This window comes from Acipenser ruthenus, unplaced genomic scaffold, assembly GCF_902713425.1.
Source record: "Acipenser ruthenus unplaced genomic scaffold, fAciRut3.2 maternal haplotype, whole genome shotgun sequence".
Taxonomy (NCBI): Eukaryota; Metazoa; Chordata; class Actinopteri; order Acipenseriformes; family Acipenseridae; genus Acipenser; species Acipenser ruthenus.
The window spans coordinates 1-17,500 of NW_026707620.1; the positions used below are offsets into that span (position 1 = coordinate 1).

The 17,500-nt window shown below is 49.4% G+C and overlaps 2 protein-coding genes across 2 annotated transcripts in view; one reads left to right on the forward strand and one right to left on the reverse strand.

Annotated features, from left to right (window-relative positions):
• Positions 1-3,426: 3,426 nt before the first annotated feature.
• LOC117413784 (proteasome subunit beta type-2) lies at positions 3,427-11,862 on the forward strand. The gene is made up of 6 exons (XM_059019169.1): positions 3,427-3,700; positions 5,283-5,405; positions 5,557-5,627; positions 10,060-10,222; positions 11,117-11,166; positions 11,701-11,862. The coding sequence occupies exons 1-6, from the start codon at positions 3,610-3,612 to the stop codon at positions 11,800-11,802; spliced, it is 600 nt and encodes a 199-aa protein (XP_058875152.1). The 5' UTR covers positions 3,427-3,609; the 3' UTR covers positions 11,803-11,862.
• A 2,933-nt stretch (positions 11,863-14,795) lies between these two features.
• LOC131727841 (transcription factor AP-2-epsilon-like) overlaps positions 14,796-17,500 on the reverse strand; it is a 12,461-nt gene continuing 9,756 nt past the window's right edge. The window contains exons 6-7 of the mRNA XM_059019188.1: positions 16,638-16,779; positions 14,796-16,336 (exon numbers count right to left, since the gene is read on the reverse strand). Coding sequence (XP_058875171.1) covers positions 16,051-16,336; positions 16,638-16,779 — 428 coding nt within the window. The 3' untranslated portion in view covers positions 14,796-16,050. The remainder of the gene's footprint in view (positions 16,337-16,637; positions 16,780-17,500) is intronic.

Sequence of the window (17,500 nt, forward strand, 5' to 3'; positions counted from 1 at the left end):
GGGGCTGTCCTGTCTGTGTGTCGACTCTGCACTGCACCTCTATAGGGGCTGTCCTGTCTGTGTGTCGACTCTGCACCGCGCCTCTATAGGGGCTGTCCTGTCTGTGTGTCGACTCTGCACCGCGCCTCTATAGGGGCTGTCCTGTCTGTGTGTCGACTCTGCACTGCGCCTCTATAGGGACTGTCCTGTCTGTGTGTCGACTCTGCACTGCACCTCTATCGGGGCTGTCCTGTCTGTGTGTCGACTCTGCACTGCGCCTCTATAGGGGCTGTCCTGTCTGTGTGTCGACTCTGCACCGCGCCTCTATAGGGGCTGTCCTGTCTGTGTGTCGACTCTGCACTGCGCCTCTATAGGGACTGTCCTGTCTGTGTGTCGACTCTGCACTGCGCCTCTATAGGGGCTGTCCTGTCTGTGTGTCGACTCTGCACTGCGCCTCTATCGGGGCTGTCCTGTCTGTGTGTCGACTCTGCACTGCGCCTCTATAGGGTCTGTCCTGTCTGTGTGTCGACTCTGCACAGCGAAGGGTTAACTGCGAGGATTTGCCCTTTTTTTCCTTCACATATTTTATTTTTTTTAAATCCCAAAACAACACAGAATAATCATTTTAAAATGCCTCCAAACATGAGCGCGGAGCCTACATGTTACAGATGAAAGTAAATGATTCAAATAATGCAGCTCTTCAAGCGGAGAAGCTGGAGTGCAGCCTGGCCGGCGGACATTCCAGGGTAATTAGTTAATTAATCCAAACGCAAATTACAAGCCTTAACGAAGCAGTCAGGCTGATCGGAGGCGTCTGCTCTTTGGAAGTTTGAATGAAAACAGAAAAAGGAAACAATATTAAAATGACCCCCCCCCCCCCCCTCCCCCCCACACACACACACACTCCCCAGGTAGGAAGGGGGTGACAGAGGAGACCCCCAAAATCACACACACACACACAGACACACACACACGCACACACACAGACACACGCACGCACAGACACACAGACACACACACACACACACACACACACACGCACACACACACACACACACACACACACACACACACAGACACACACACACGCACAGACACACAGACACACACACAGAAGACAAATGACTTGCTATTGGAATAAATATCATGACATTGGTACCATGGAGAGTACATGTTTAGTATTATTACTATTCTTTTTGCATAGTTTAGATTTATACTTGTATTTACGAATTGTGGAGGCAGGGAAGGAGAGAGGAAAGGAAGGAGGGAGGGATGGAGGGATGGAGGGAGGGAGGGAGGGAGGGATGGAGGGAGGGAGGGAGGGAGGGAGGGAGGCAGGGGGGTCCAGCGTCGATTCTCACCTGTTTATTGATCTCCCGGTGACAGACACAGTGCTAATCACTGCTATTAACACCCGCCCAGCCTGTGTCAGCCCATTCTCACCAGCAAAGCGCCCATCGATCTGCGGAGTTAACCCTTCGCTCACCAGCCTGCGGGGGCAGCAGAGTGCACGGGGGAGAGCTGCCCAGCACAGCGCTTCAGCTGCTCGGTTGGGGTCTCGATGTGAGTTTGCAGGGCAGGTTTGTACTGCTGGGACGCCCCTCTCCATTAGCATTGTATTAATACAAGAACATATCTGACACATTAAATCAATGCAAGTATTGGTTTGTGATGAGTGTGTTGTGTATTGGATTGTGATGAGTGTGTTGTGTATTGGTTTGTGATGAGTGTGTTGTGTATTGGTTTGTGATGAGTGTGTTGTGTATTGGTTTGTGATGGGTGTGTTGTGTATTGGTTTGTGATGAGTGTATTGTGTATTGGTTTGTGATGAGTGTGTTGTGTATTGGTTTGTGATGGGTGTGTTGTGTAGGGGTTTGTCTTTGTCATTATTCAGCGCTGTGTGTGTGTGTGTGTGTGTGTGTGTGTGTGTGTGTGTGTGTGTGTGTGTGTGTGTGTTGTGTTGGTTTTCAGTCCGCGGGTCTCTCTGTGGGTCTCTGTTCTTGTTGTTTATCACACAGCTTCTCGCTCCAGTGATCTGATATCCTTGCGGAGCGCTCCCTCCCTGATTGCTCTTTTCTGTTCAGACAGTAGAAAGCGCGGGGGGGGGGACAGCCTGTCCGGAATCGACTTCCTGTCAACGCAACGAGAAGCCTTTAATAACACCGGATGCATGAAAACAAGCAGGCAGCAATGTGACTGAAGGAGTCTCTGCCGCCCGCTGTGTGTTTGAACTATTTCAACACTGCAGACCTGCACACACGTCCAGGAAACATAACATGACAGCAGGCTGGTCTAATCCTCTGTGTGCAGATCCATGGCTCTTTCCATTGGTTCCCGTGCAGATCCTGTTTATTTCATTCTCCTCAGGTAGTGTAACTCTGCACCCGATTTGACTGTAAACATGCCATTCCATAGGCGTGATCAAGACACATCGGACTCATCTCAATAGCATAGACCCCCCATGAGTCACACACCGGACTCATCTCAATAGTCTAGTGACCCCCCATGAGTGACACACTGGACTCATCTCAATAGTCTAGTGGCCCCCCATGAGTCACACACCGGACTCATCTCAATAGTCTAGTGACCCCCCATGAGTCACACACCGGACTCATCTCAATAGTCTAGTGGCCCCCCATGAGTCACACACCGGACTCATCTCAATAGTCTAGTGACCCCCCATGAGTCACACACCAGACTCATCTCAATAGTCTAGTGGCCCCCCATGAGTCACACACCGGACTCATCTCAATAGTCTAGTGGCCCCCCATGAGTCACACACCGGACTCATCTCAATAGCATAGACCCCCCATGAGTCACACACCGGACTCATCTCAATAGTCTAGTGCCCCCCCATGAGTCACACACCGGACTCATCTCAATAGTCTAGTGGCCCCCCATGAGTCACACATGGGGTCCGCTGGTGATCATCAATGCATTGAATGATGTTCGCAGCGAGACAGGCTGCCTCCTGTACAGTTACATTATATATATATATATATATATATATATATATATATATATATATATATATATATATATATGTGGAAAATAATTATAGAACCGTGTTACATCCAGAGACAAAATACCAAAACTTTCATTTATGTATGTATTTATTTTAACTTCCAGCACCTCGTTTTGTTGCAACTGGAAAGATGAACACAAGTTTGTATGGAATTTTGCACCGTGAAAAATCGTATATCCATTTTAAACACATGACATTAACTTCAGAGGTAACACCGCTGCAGAAGCAGCAATGACGTTGCTCTGGGTTATTTCAATATATAATGACAGCACACTAATTTGGGCTTCCCGCTTTGGACAGCTTCAAGAGCCACCCCGAACACGTGGTTAGCATCAGTCACTCATATCACATGGCGAGAGAGTCCGTATCTGATTGGCTGTTGGATGACACATGCCGGGGGAAATGATTCCCTTCTTTTGTGTCGCAGGAGAGTGACGCCATCTGTGCGCGCCGCTCTCGACAGTCGCCCATATTTGCTGTGTAATATTGAGGAGTGCGGGCCGACCGGTGAAGACAGAAGAGAAACTTAATCGAAATTAAACTTACAGGACGCGAAACACGTTTCCGAGGAGATAAAGAAAAGGAATCGGAGCCGCGGTACAAATATGGAGTATCTAATTGGAATTCAAGGCCCGGACTTTGTGCTCGTCGCCGCCGATACTATCGCGGCAAACAGCATCATTCAGATGAAACACGGTATTCATGCTGTTATAAATATTATGAATACACATCGAGGCTGCGCTCCTAGATAGGGAATGCATGTTTACAGAAGGTGTTTGAAACGTGTACTAATATCTGCACACGTACACGTACACGTACACGTACCTTGCGCCTACATACAGGCGGGGCAGAAACGGACTATTTCGGTTTAATCATTTCAAAGTTTAGTAAACTCGGAGCCGTGCGCTTTCCTGTTAGCGGGTATCCAGGGGTGCAGATGAATTTATAACGCGATTGACGGTGTTGCGGAATCGGTTTGATTTGTTTACTGCACTGCTGTCATCCCGATTCATTGATTATATTTACAAAACTGTGATTCGCTCTGAAAGCCTTCTGACGACACTGAGCACAGATTTAGTTACAAGTTGTTTTATAAATCTCGCTACTGTTTAAAGATGCGCTCTTCCTGATTGGAATCAGTGCGGGGAAAGTGAAAGTAAGTTTTGGTCTCGTCTCTGTCGGCAGTGTTATCTTTATCTGGAGCTGCGCCACCAGCCGATTATTCGATTGGCAGTGAGCTCTCCACTGGCCAGGGTCGCGGGTGTCGTTCAGAGTGAAGAGTCAGCTGCTTGGGTTTGTGTGGATCGCTGATCTCCAAAGAGCCCAGAAGAGCAGCGATCCTCACAAACCCAAGCAGCTGTTTCTAAACTCGATTCACTGTGCCTGCTGAGCCAGCCCGGTCTGAATAATCGGTGTGCGTGGCGCCACTTCATGCGCTGATACCGAGTCACACAACTTCTCTTTGAGCTTGTTTTGTTTAATTAAACGTTGAGCTGAACTTCCATCCAAGTACTGACAAGCCAGCTCACCCTCTTTCACTTTGTGAGATCCGACGCTACCGGATCACAGTCCAAGAGGAAGCTGTGCCCAGTGCTCCCCTGACCCGTGCGTGTCTGTGTCTCTCCCCTGTGCGTGTCTGTGTCTCTCCCCTGTGCGTGTCTCTGTCTCTCCCCTGTGCGTGTCTCTGTCTCTCCCCTGTGCATGTGTCTCCCCTGTGTGTGTCTCTGTCTCTCTCCAGTGCTCCCCTGACCCGTGCCTGTCTCTGTCTCTCCCCTGTGCATGTGTCTCTCCTCTGTGCGTGTCTCTGTCTCTCTCCAGTGCTCCCCTGACCCGTGTGTGTCTGTGTCTCTCCCCTGTGCGTGTCTCTCCTCTGTGTGTGTCTCTGTCTCTCTCCAGTGCTCCCCTGACCCATGCGTGTCTCTCTCCAGTGCTCCCCTGACCCGTGCCTGTCTCTGTCTCTCCCCTGTGCGTGTCTCTGTCTCTCCCCTGTGCATGTGTCTCCCCTGTGCGTGTCTCTGTCTCTCTCCAGTGCTCCCCTGACCCGTGCCTGTCTCTGTCTCCCCTGTGCGTGTCTCTCCTCTGTGTGTGTCTCTGTCTCTCTCCAGTGCTCCCCTGACCCATGCGTGTCTCTCTCCAGTGCTCCCCTGACCCGTGCCTGTCTCTGTCTCTCCCCTGTGCGTGTCTCTGTCTCTCCCCTGTGCGTATCTCTCCTCTGTGTGTGTCTCTGTCTCTCTCCAGTGCTCCCCTGACCCGTGCATGTCTCTGTCTCTCCCTCTAGACCATGACAAGATGTTCAAGCTGAGTGAGAAGATCCTGATGCTGTGTGTGGGGGAGGCAGGAGACACGGTGCAGTTTGCAGAGTACATCCAGAAGAATGTGCAGCTCTACAAGATGAGGAACGGTGAGGAGGAGCTCGCTCACACTGGGAGTTGTGTATCACTGTAACAGTAGCTGAGGCTTGGCTGGTACAGATCTGCACTGTAATGGTGTTTGTGTGTGTTTGAAGAGTGATGTAACCCTGACGCCCTGCCTGCCCTTCCCTCCCCTGCCAGGGTATGAGCTGTCTCCCGCTGCGGCCGCCAACTTCACACGCAAGAACCTGGCCGACTACCTGCGGAGTCGGGTAAGCATTGCTGGCCTGCGTGCCTGTCTCTGTGTGCCTGTCGCTGTGTACCTGTCACTGTGTACCTGTCACTGTGTACCTGTCACTGCGTACCTGTCACTGTGTACCTGTCACTGTCACTGCGTACCTGTCACTGTGTACCTGTCGCTGCATACCTGTCACTGTGTACCTGTCACTGTCACTGTGTACCTGCGTACCTGTCATTGTCAGTGCGTACCTGTCACTGCGTGCCTGTCCCTGCTCCACTGCTCCCCTCTCCATGTGGCTCAGTGAGTAAACGTTTCATTGTTCCCAGGTGTGAAATGTTCAGACTTGGATCCTCACAGTGGAAGCATTGTGTCACAGGTGTGCGTGTCAGATATGGACTGTGAGCTACATTTAGAAACCCTAAAGAAACTGCATCATTTACATCTTCCCCAGCAACTCTGCATGACCTGTTCAGCCTTTCTCCTCGGTGGGAGGTGGTTATTGAAAGCAGCCAATCAGAGGAGTGGGGGCGTGGCCAGCATCATCCCACCTGTGCCTTCTGTCTCCCCGATCACGTGACCAGTGTCCCCAATGATCCGCTCCCTGGGTTCCGGCGGGGTAGCTGTGGCGGCTTTTTTGTGGTTTTTCTGCCCTCTTGTCAATTTGTTAGGAAGCGCGTCGGTGTCTGTCACAATAGGAGAAGGGAAAATAATTACAAAAAATAATTAGGCAGCATAATTGATGTGTTGAAGGAGCTGGCTGTGCAGCTGGCCTGCGCTCCTGTCTGTCTCTGTCTCCCTGCCTGTCCCAGTGGGGAGCTGCACAGCTGGGAATAGAGCCTACCTGCTTCTGCAAATCAGCCAGCCTCGCTTCCAGGTGCAAACATTTACCTTCAGAAGCACAAAGTGAAATCTCCGCGGGATCGCTTCCTCACGATGAGTCTTCATTTAGGGTTATAATCCTCTTTCAAATGAAAGCCGGGTCCCTGTGAAACGGGAGGGGTTTTATTTTGGTTTCTGTTTAGACATTAAGACCTCTGAAGCCTTTACAGCCATGAAAGGCCCTGCTTCTCAAAACTGTCGTGATCAATTACAAAAGCAGACATGTACTTCAACAAACACACAGTGTGCTGTGAAGAGAGCGCGCGCATACACACACACACATGCGTGCGCACAGGCACAGTCACACACACATGCGCGCACACACACATGCGCGCACACACACTGGCACAGTCACAGACACACAAACACACACACACATGCGCACACACACACACACATATGCGCGCACACACTGGCACAGTCACAGACACACGCACACGCGCACACACTGGCACAGTCACAGACACAGACACACACACACAGAGGCTCTGTTGTTCAGTGGTCCTCCCTGAGGCACAGCATCAGCAGACTGAGATGCTCAGACAGGGCTTGTGACACGGCAATGAAAAACATTGTGCAAAATCTCTCTTTATAGCCTATACATGCATACAAGCGTTCTCTCTCTCTCTCTCTCTCTCTTATATATATATATATGTGCATTCTGTTTCAACTCTTAGGTCTGTCAGTATTATCCACTGTGGGCAACAACATGATGAAAGCATGACTGAAGAGGTGTGAGTCAGCATGTGTGTGTGTGTGCGCACGCGTGTGTGTGAGTCAGCGTGCGTGTGCGTGCGTGTGTGTGAGTCAGTGTGTGTGCGTGTGCGTGTGCGCGCGCGCGTGTGTGTGAGTCAGCGTGCGTGTGCGTGAGTCAGCGTGCGTGTGCGTGTGTGTGAGTCAGCGTGCGTGTGTGCGCGTGTGTGTGTGTGTGTGCGTGTGTGTGTGCGTGCGTGCGTGTGTCTGTGCGTGCGTGTGTGCGTGTGTGCGCGTGCGTGCGCATGTGTGTGAGTCAGCGCGCCAGGCCGCTGGGGGCTGGATAACAACACAAACACAGAAAGTGTATCTGCTGTAACCAGGAGGGATGCCCAGGTGTGGAGAGGTGAGAGCTCAGATTGAATGTGTTCATAATGAGCGCTGTGTGTGCCGGGCCTGTCACACAGAGAGGGAGCGCTGGGGAAATGACTCGTGAATGATTCTCTGTGTTTCAGCAGAGCTGCACTGTTACTGTAGCAGCCAGCCAGGTGTGAGGAGAGGAGGGGGGAGAGGGGAGAGGGCTCTGCTGGGATAAGAAATTATGAAACCCTCGCTTCTGCATATTTGACAGCTCGTCTCTCTCTCTGTTTGTCTTTCTCCTCTGTGTGTGTCTGTCTCTCTCTCTCACTCTTTCTTTCTCTCTCTGTCTCTGTCTCTGTCATGTTTTTGAATATTTCTAGATTTGATCGAAGGTTGGGTGTGTCTGTTTTGCATCCGTTTTCAGATTTCAGGGTAAGCAAGCAGGGCAGTTTGGTCCATTGCTGGTTTCACTGTGAGTTTAATGAGACACGCCTGAGCTTGATACCTGAACACACTGGGGCTGATCAAGCTTGTATTAAACCCTGGACTGAGTGAAGCTGCTGTGCAGGAGGAGTCTGGTTCCCATGCCTCTGGTGTATGATGTGGTGCTGATTGTAAAGCTCCCTGTCTCTGCAGAACACAAATCAATAAGGGAGGGGGCGAGGGGGGCTCCCTCCTGCGGTGTCGGGGAGCGAGCGAGTCCCAGGGTGAGAGAGGCAGGCAGGTGTGACCCTGTGAGGAAATGTCAGGGAAGTGGGGAGCGTGTGCTTCAGGGGTGTGAGCGAGGCTCTCCATGGGGTGCAGACCGGCGTGTCTGTGTGATCACACCCCTCCCCCCCCCCTCTCCCTGTGTTCATACCAAGAGGAACGCGCTGATGACCAAGGCATTATTCTCCACAGCCTCTCAGGGCCGTCCCTGTGTGTGCAGATTTGAACAATATAAATATCTGTGTGATTGTGACTCGCAGGGACCCCCCAGGATGCCAGCAGAGCCTGAAATACCAGAGTGCTCTAAAAAAAACAAACTAGCATCAAGCTATTCACAGCACCAGCACACAGAACCATTCACTGTTTTATATAGCGCCTTTCCTCTAACGATGCACAGAGCACCGACATCAACAGCCAGTCTCCACGTCCTCTCCTCTCCTGTCCTGTATTGATGCTGTTGCAGAGAGGAGTGGTACGGTGTGAGTCAGAGAGCTGGGGTCGAATCCTCTCCTCTCCTGTCCTCTCCTCTCCTGTCCTGTATTGATGCTGTTGCAGAGAGGAGTGGTACGGTGTGAGTCAGAGCTGGGGTCGAATCCTCTCCTGTCCTCTCCTCTCCTCTCCTGTCCTGTATTGATGCTGTTGGAGAGAGGAGTGGTACGGTGTGAGTCAGAGCTGGGGTCGAATCCTCTCCTCTCCTGTCCTCTCCTCTCCTCTCCTCCTTCCTTCCTTCCTTGATGTTTGTTTGTTTTGAAAGTTCTGATGAATGTACTTTTTTGTTGAAAGTGTTTTAGAGTGCGTGACTGTGGCACGACTCCAGCCTGTGATCGTCCCGTTGCCCCCGGCGCTGCCCGGGCAGGGAGGGGGGGCTCCAGATGTCACACCTAACCCCCCCGAACACGCTGATTTAGAAACTGATTGCTTAAACTGCCAGTTCTCTGGAATTTCACACCGTATTCAATAACTCTGTGTGTGTGTGTGTGTGTGTGTGTGTGTGTGTGTGTGTGTGTGATTCCTTTCTTTATCTCATCTGTTAAGTACTAAAAAGATTTTAATGAAAAACAGTGTTTCTTAACTTTTTTTCTGTTTTTCTTTAAAAAAAAAAAAAAAAAAAAAAAAAAACAGAAAAAAATGCATTAAATGTTCATTCAATTAATTGTCCCGACTCCCAGGCTTTCTGTGTGTGTGTCCGTGCGTCTCTCTGTCTGTGTGTGTGTCTGTCTGTCTGTGTGTGTCTGTCTGTCTGTCTGTGTGTGTGTGTGTCCGTGCGTCTCTCTGTCTGTCTGTGTGTGTCTGTCTGTCTGTGTGTGTCCGTGCGTCTCTCTCTCTGTCTGTGTGTGTGTCTCTGTCTGTCTGTGTGTGTGTCTGTCTGTGTGTGTGTGTGTCCGTGCGTCTCTCTGTCTGTGTGTGTCTGTGTGTGTGTCTGTCTGTGTGTGTGTCCGTGCGTCTCTCTGTCTGTCTGTTTGTGTGTGTGTGTCCGTGCGTCTCTGTGTGTGTGTGTCTCTGTGTGTGTGTCCGTGCGTCTCTCTGTCTGTCTGTGTGTGTGTCCGTACGTGCGTCTGTCTCTGTCTCTCTGTGTCTGTGTTGATTTTTGATATCGTGGTTTTTGGAGATCAGACTCCTGTTTCGCTCATTCTAGATTTTGATTGGCGCTTGATGAGTCCTCCGGTGCGACGGGAGTCTTTATTTCCATGCCTGCAATCGCTGTGGTTTTGAAAGCTTCAGGATGTGAATGCGAGATCCCTGCAGAGCAGGTCTCTCCACATTCAGTGCAGTGGTGGGCTTGCTGCCCCTTGGTTTGCTCACTGCCCTCTCTGTCCCTGCAGACCCCCTACCATGTGAACCTGCTGCTGGCGGGCTATGATGAGCAGGCAGGGCCTGCGCTGTACTACATGGACTACATGTCTGCCCTGGCCAAGGCCCCGTTCGCAGCGCATGGCTATGGAGCTTTCCTCACCCTGAGCATCCTGGACCGCTACTACAAACCAGGTGAGCCCCTCAGCACAGCGCTGTCACAATACACCCCTCAACACAGCGCTGTCACAATACACCCCTCAACACAGCGCTGTCACAATACACCCCTCAACACAGCGCTGTCACAATACACCCCTCAACACAGCGCTGTCACAATACACCCCTCAACACAGCGCTGTCACAATACACCCCTCAACACAGCGCTGTCACAATACACCCCTCAACACAGCGCTGTCACAATACACCCCTCAACACAGCGCTGTCACAATACACCCCTCAACACAGCGCTGTCACAATACACCCCTCAACACAGCGCTGTCACAATACACCCCTCAACACAGCGCTGTCACAATACACCCCTCAACACAGCGCTGTCACAATACACCCCTCAACACAGCGCTGTCACAATACACCCCTCAACACAGCGCTGTCACAATACACCCCTCAACACAGCGCTGTCACAATACACCCCTCAACACAGCGCTGTCACAATACACCCCTCAACACAGCGCTGTCACAATACACCCCTCAACACAGCGCTGTCACAATACACCCCTCAACACAGCGCTGTCACAATACACCCCTCAACACCCCCGCAACCCCTTAAGCACAAGACTGTTTCATGAAGGCTGAGGCATGCCCATCGCTGTGTTGGGTAAGTGGTCTGCTGTTTGCTACTAGCCTGGTGCTGCCTGTGTCCAATCACAGCTTTTAATATGAGCTGGATTACTCCAGCGAGTCTGGCTAACAAGCTCAGCGGGTCTTCTTGCACTGCTAGTTAAAAACAGGCCTCTGAAACGGGAGTCTCATTCCCAGCCCTGGGGAAGCGGGGGGTTAAAGAAGGGATTTGGAAAGGGGTGCTGTGTCGTGCCAGGGTAACGGACTCTGTGTTCTGGTGTGTTTGTACAGACCTGACCCGAGACGAGGCTGTGGAGCTGCTGAAGAAGTGCCTGGAGGAGGTGAGTGACGGAGCCTGTGTGAGGGGAGAACATCCTCCTCCACAATCGGACAGTCAGACATCCTGTCCACCCGTCTGGAGTTAATGGAAACTGCTCTGTGCTTGACGTGAGGACGGAGTTCAGCACTGGAGATTAGGAAAACCTTTCTCAATGGATGACAAACTCGAGTAAACTGGATTCAATTGGGAATCGTTTCAAGCTCTGGAATGGGCTGGAGATGGCATTAAAAACAGTGGATGTGTTTGAGTGCTAATTGCATCCTGTATGTATGGGAGCGGGATGTAATATAGAGCAGACCCTGATACTGATGCGTCGGAAATGTCTTCGTATGGGATGGAAATGAGGTCACATTAAATGTAGCTGTGTTGTTTAATTTCTCTGTGCTGTTCTCTGTGTGTGTGTGGAGCGCTGTGCTGTTCTCTAATGCAGTTCTCTGTGTGTGGAGCGCTGTGCTGTTCTCTAATGCAGTTCTCTGTGTGTGGAGCGCTGTGCTGTTCTCTAATGCTGTTCTCTGTGCTGGTTTTGTGATTTCAGTTGAAGAAGCGCTTCATTCTGAGCCTGCCCTCCTTCAACGTGCGTCTCATTGACAAGGACGGCATCAAAGACCTGGAGAAGCTGCCCCTGGCCGCCGCCTGACCCCTGACCCCTCACCCCCACGCACTGCTTTTCTACCCAATAAAATCGATGACATCATAATCCTGGAACCTGTCTGTCTGTGTGAGACTGGGGAGGGAGGCGTATGGATGAAAGAATTCAGACAGAGGCACGCACAGACACAGGCATGCTCACACACACACACACACACAAACACAGACACACAAACTCCTATTCATCACACGCACACAAACACATGCAAAACATACAGATCCATACATACAGACTATTTGTTTTCTCTTCTTTTTTTCTGGCTTGAGGTGACAGCTCTGGTCTTGTTCAAGTCAAATCATATCAGAACTAACAGGACCAACAACAAACTTGTTTGTAAATAGTTTTTCACAGATTCCATGAGGTGTCTTTGTCAAAGTCTGTCCTCGGACAAGCAAGCTGTCCCGTGAGACGCAAAGACACCAGCACAGGGTCCTCCCTGCCTGTCTGCATAGAGAGGGAGGGAGGGAGTGTGTGTGAGAGAGGGGGGCCGGTCCCACAGGGGAGTCAGTTTGTGACACAGAGACAATGGCTTTTAACCTCGCGAGCGTGGCGGTGCTGGGAAGGGGAGAGTACAGCTGCCTGTTTACTCTGTGCCGCGGCAGGCTTGTCTCTGCACTCATCTGCAAGCAGGTGATTAATAAACATTAAACAATTATCCCTTCCCAAGCGGGGAGGGGGGGAGGAATCGGTTTGGAAGAGGAACATATGTTTAGCCTTGGGGCAGTGCAAGAGTAATCCGAATCCCCACCGAGTGACAGTGCGAGAGGGAGAGGGAGAGGGAGAGGGGGTGAGGTCACACACACACACACACACACACACACACACACACACACTCACTGCCAACTCTGAACAGGGCCCTTTGGAATGCTAATCGTCACCACAGTCAGTCTTGGCACCGTGTGTGTATGACTGCAGTGCACAGAAATGGAAAATATATATATATATAATTTTTTTTTTGGATGTACAAGAAAAGGTGTTCAATTATTTTAATCATCTGAACATAAATGTGTATATATATATATATATATATATATATATATATATATATATATATATATATGCGCAAAGTAGAAGTAAAATTATTTATTATTAAGCTTTTTTTTAATTTTATTTAGCAATTAAGTACGCAGCCGTTATGGATTTTTTAACCATGTATGTGTACACACGCACACACACACACAGCTGTACAAGATGAACTGTTCTGCAGCAGCTAGAATTTTAGGATTGAGACGTATTTAAAAAAGAAAACTAGAATAACATCACTTATATATTTTATTTAACATCATGTGATCAACGAAAGTACAATGTATATCGCAGAAGTCTACCGGAAGCCATAACAGTAGTACAGTATTTCATCTGAAATGTCAGTTTTTCGTGAAGTGCTGTCTATGTTAAACTACAAAGCGGCGTGTAATTCAATATGTTAGCGTCACATCATTCCGCAGGTTTCATTCGACTTGATGAAGCACAATGAGTTAATTATACAGGGTGAAGGAAACCCTTTAGCAATATCTGTACGCCGACACCCAAGTATTAATGAAACGTGTGTAACTTCACAGATAAAACCGCAAACCTCGTGAAAAACCAACAAACGCGCCAAAAAAAAAACACAAAACCGGCCCACCTGATGTAGGGTTTATTTACTGATTTATTTTTTTATTTCTTTTGTTTAGTGAATAAATAATATTATATTATTAAATAATATTATAATAGTAATATTATAAATAAAAAGAGAAAGACACAAGATAAGCATGAAAACATTCACGCGCATCGTATTGTCAACACTTTACAGTATATATATATATATATATATATATATATATATATATATATATATATATATATATATATATATATATATATATAGACCTCTTGCCCCCCCCCCCCCTGTTTTTGGGCGGGAAATAAAGAAGCGGCTCTTCAGCCCGCGTGCGCCGTGGCGGTTCGCTTTCGAATGAACTTTTCCTCAGAACAACGAGACGACGCGCAACACGAGCGCGGTGACACGAATGGAAACACCACAGGCTCCGTCTTTATTTTAAATTATTTTTAACACATGAAGCGCAATAATCTGACCTGTAAAAATGTCCTTTATCCTCCCGAAAAACGATGAGTAAAAAGAGGTGAGTTTAATGTCGACTGTGCGTCCATTAAATACTGCTAGTTGGCCCACATAAAAAAAAAAAAAAACGGTTATAAAATGTTATAAAATGTGTATAAAACTCCAGTTATTTCAAGTTTATATATCAGCATTTGCTACCGTTGTAAGATATGTGGCAGTTTTGTCTTGAATTATAGTTATTACTGAATTTAATATAAATATTGGAAATATATGTTGTTGTTTTTCGTGTTTGTTTTTCTGATAACATAAACCGGGCTAAACTACTGTATTATAATGTGCTATAATATGATATGTATGGAACACGGATTATTTGATCCATTCATAAGTAACTTTAGCAGTTTGTTTTGATTTATTTATTTTTATTTTTTCCAGACCTGCGGTTTTATTGTTTTGTTCAGCGTTATCCTGCCTGGGTGACCCTTTCACTGTGTATACCTGCCGTTATAAAACAAGTCAAACGCAATGGCAGGTTTTCTGAGGTAAATGAAACGGGTTCAAAACTCATTTTAATTTCAGAAAGGTGCAAACAAATGACTGTTTGGAGTAGCTTCTCGATTCTGGATTTCTATTCCTGTGAGAAAATGTGTGTTTGCTTTTGAACAGGAGCAGGGTTGTGAAGCATGTGTGTGATTGGAGAGCTGCACAGAGGAAGCGCTGGACTGCAAATGCCATGGTAACGCTTTAATAATATATTACATGTACTGCGTAATCCAGTAATAATAACAATAATAATAACAAGAATAATAGGAATAATAAAAGATACAACAGTCCATACAAAACAGGTTGAGCTCTTTTCATCTAAAGAGAGTCTTCAAAGTCAGTCCCCTCGCTCCCTCCCTCCCTCGTTCCGTCCCTCCCTCACTCCCTCTCTCCCTCGCTCCCTCGCTCCCTCCCTCGCTCCTCACACTAATAGAAATGACCCTCGCAGGTACGCCTCTGCAGCCACACATAAATAAATATATACACCAGTAAACAGCTCCCTTCTGCCCCACCCGAAATCCTTTAGTTGTGCTTTAGTTTTTTCATTGAACATGTATTTTCAGCCCCCTGTTTGAACCTTTGCTAGTGTTGTAGTGGTCTGGTTTGTTACAGTGCGGACTCTGCGGAGTCGGGCAGCGGGGGTGCAGGTTCCAGGGCTGGCACGGCAGACCCTGCTGTTAACACCTGCTTTGTAAACACACACAGGAAGCCAGCTCTAGTCCAAGCTGTGGGGACTGTTGCTTTTTGATGGGTCTAATGCCAGGGAGTGTGTTTTGAATTCGGTTGTGTCTGTTCCTCAGAGTCCTCAGATTAAGAAGCAGCGTTCTCTCACACTGTGTGCAAGCTGGACTGGCCTCTCCTGCACAGTCCTGTCCTCACCTACACTCGTTACAAAGCAGAGCAGAGAGGTGATGATGGCTCCCTGCAGGCACACCAGGAGCAGTCCTCAACGCAGTCTCGCCGGGAGCTGCCATGCCACTGTGTTTCACTGACACTCGTTGTGTTGGTGTTTCTCGTGCGATGTGATGCGGGTTAAAGTGGCACTGAGACCACCTTCCCTTGCCAGTCCACCTAACTGGCTGGCTTTGAAGCATGTCCCCCAGGTGAAGGCAGCCAGTGTCCAAGGCAGGGTCATCTTCACTGGCCCCTGTGCTTCACTCTTACTGTCCCAATTATAAAATAATACAAATAAATTAACGAAACCCCCACAGTCTGTCTGTCTGTCTGCCTTCCTGCCTGCCTGTCTGTCTGTCTGTGTGTGTGTGTCTGTCTGTGTGTGTGTCTGTCTGCCTGCCTGTCTGTGTGTGTGTCTGTCTGTGTGTGTGTCTGTCTGCCTGCCTGTGTGTCTGTCTGTCTGTCTGTCTGTCTGTCTGTGTGTCTGTCTGCCTGCCTGTCTGTGTGTGTGTGTGTGTCTGTCTGCCTGCCTGTCTGTGTGTGTGTGTGTGTGTGTCTGTCTGTGTGTGTCTGTCTGTCTGCCTGCCTGTCTGTGTGTGTGTCTGTCTGCCTGCCTGTCTGTGTGTTTGTCTGTCTGTCTGTCTGTCTATGTGTCTGCCTGTCTGTGTATCTCCTGAGTGCCTGTCGGTGGGTCGGTCGGTCAGTCAGTCAGTCAGTCAGTCAGGTAGGCAGGCAGGTTCTTATTTGCGGTGTTTCAGCTCCTTGTCGCTGCCCCCCTTGCTCCCTGGCTCTCCATGCCCGTTGGTGCTCAGGAAGGACTTGTCCAGGCTCTTGAGCGCCTCCAGCAGGTAGTTCTGGAAGGCGGTGAGTGCTGCGCAGAGGGCAGGAGTCCCGAAGCCGTGTGTGATGAGGCTGAAGTGCGTCAGGCAGCTCTGCACCCCGGGCTCCAGGATGGGAGTGGGGCGACTGTTACCCAGCGGAGAGCGGTCCTGAGCGATCAGGTCTGCAAACTCCTTACAGATCTGTCTGCAAACACGACGGGAAAGGGAGAGAGAAAAGCAAAGGCTTAATACAGCTCTGAGCCAGCAGGTCTGCAAACTGTGAATGTGAACCGAGACTTCCAAATACTGCCAGAGAGCAAATCACAGGAACGACACACAAAGCTGGAGCTGGATACGAGAAAACATTTCAAAAGAGAAGAAAACGAAATCACTGAAGAGTGAACGCAGACACGCGCACGCACACACACACACACACGTCTGTGTAAAGCTGCCCTGGCTCACACATACACACAGATGTCTGTTTGAATGTGCGTTGCTCTACTCACTTGGTGGCCAGCAGCATGCTCTTGCGGGTGTGCAGGTCTGAGGGGTCCGCGTGCTGGCGGCTCACGTACTCGGCTGCAGCTTTCGCTGGGAACTCTGTCTCACACAAATATCCAAAATCACGAGCCAGGTGGACTGCCTCACCTGAGACACAGAGACAGAGAGAGAGTGTAAGAGGAGAAGGAGGAGGGAGGGAGGGAGCTGTGCCTTGCAGCGCTAAGGGACATGCGGGCAGGAGACGAAAGCGATGGTGATGGAGCGCGAGACTGAGAGCCCCAGGCAGCACAGCAAGGAGACACACACAGGCTGTGACTCTCCCACTCACAGGACACAAGCTAGACTTCTGGACTGAGACACCTGATCAGCATGCACTGAGTAGCTGTGGAACTCGCCTCAGCGATGCAGGGACTGCTCACACCTGAGCTAAACACTTACTAATGTCCCTTTTCTCAGGAGTAATTTGAGTCCTGTTGAATAAAGTGAAAAGCGCTACAGAATAATATATGCTATGGGACTGTACGAGGCTCCCACTCACAAGGAGGACTTAAGAAACTCAGGGACGGTCGAAACGCTGGGAGATTAGAAAACTCACAAGCATACGAAGTAAGTCACCTGGGGCGGAAATCCGTCGAGGCAGTGAGTACTAACAGCATTTGAGAGAAGTGGTTGCGTTTCTGGAGAAGGAGGGTCACAGAGGGTCACACGGAGAAAGCAGGATATTAGACATCAAAAAGTGGCGACAGGCTGGTCGGGCCTTGTGGCCTCAGTGTTTCTGAGAATGTGTCCCGTTCTTCACAAACAGGCTTCCAGCACAGGGAGCCCCCCAGCTCCACCAGCAGTGCAGGATCAGATCAGAGATATAAAC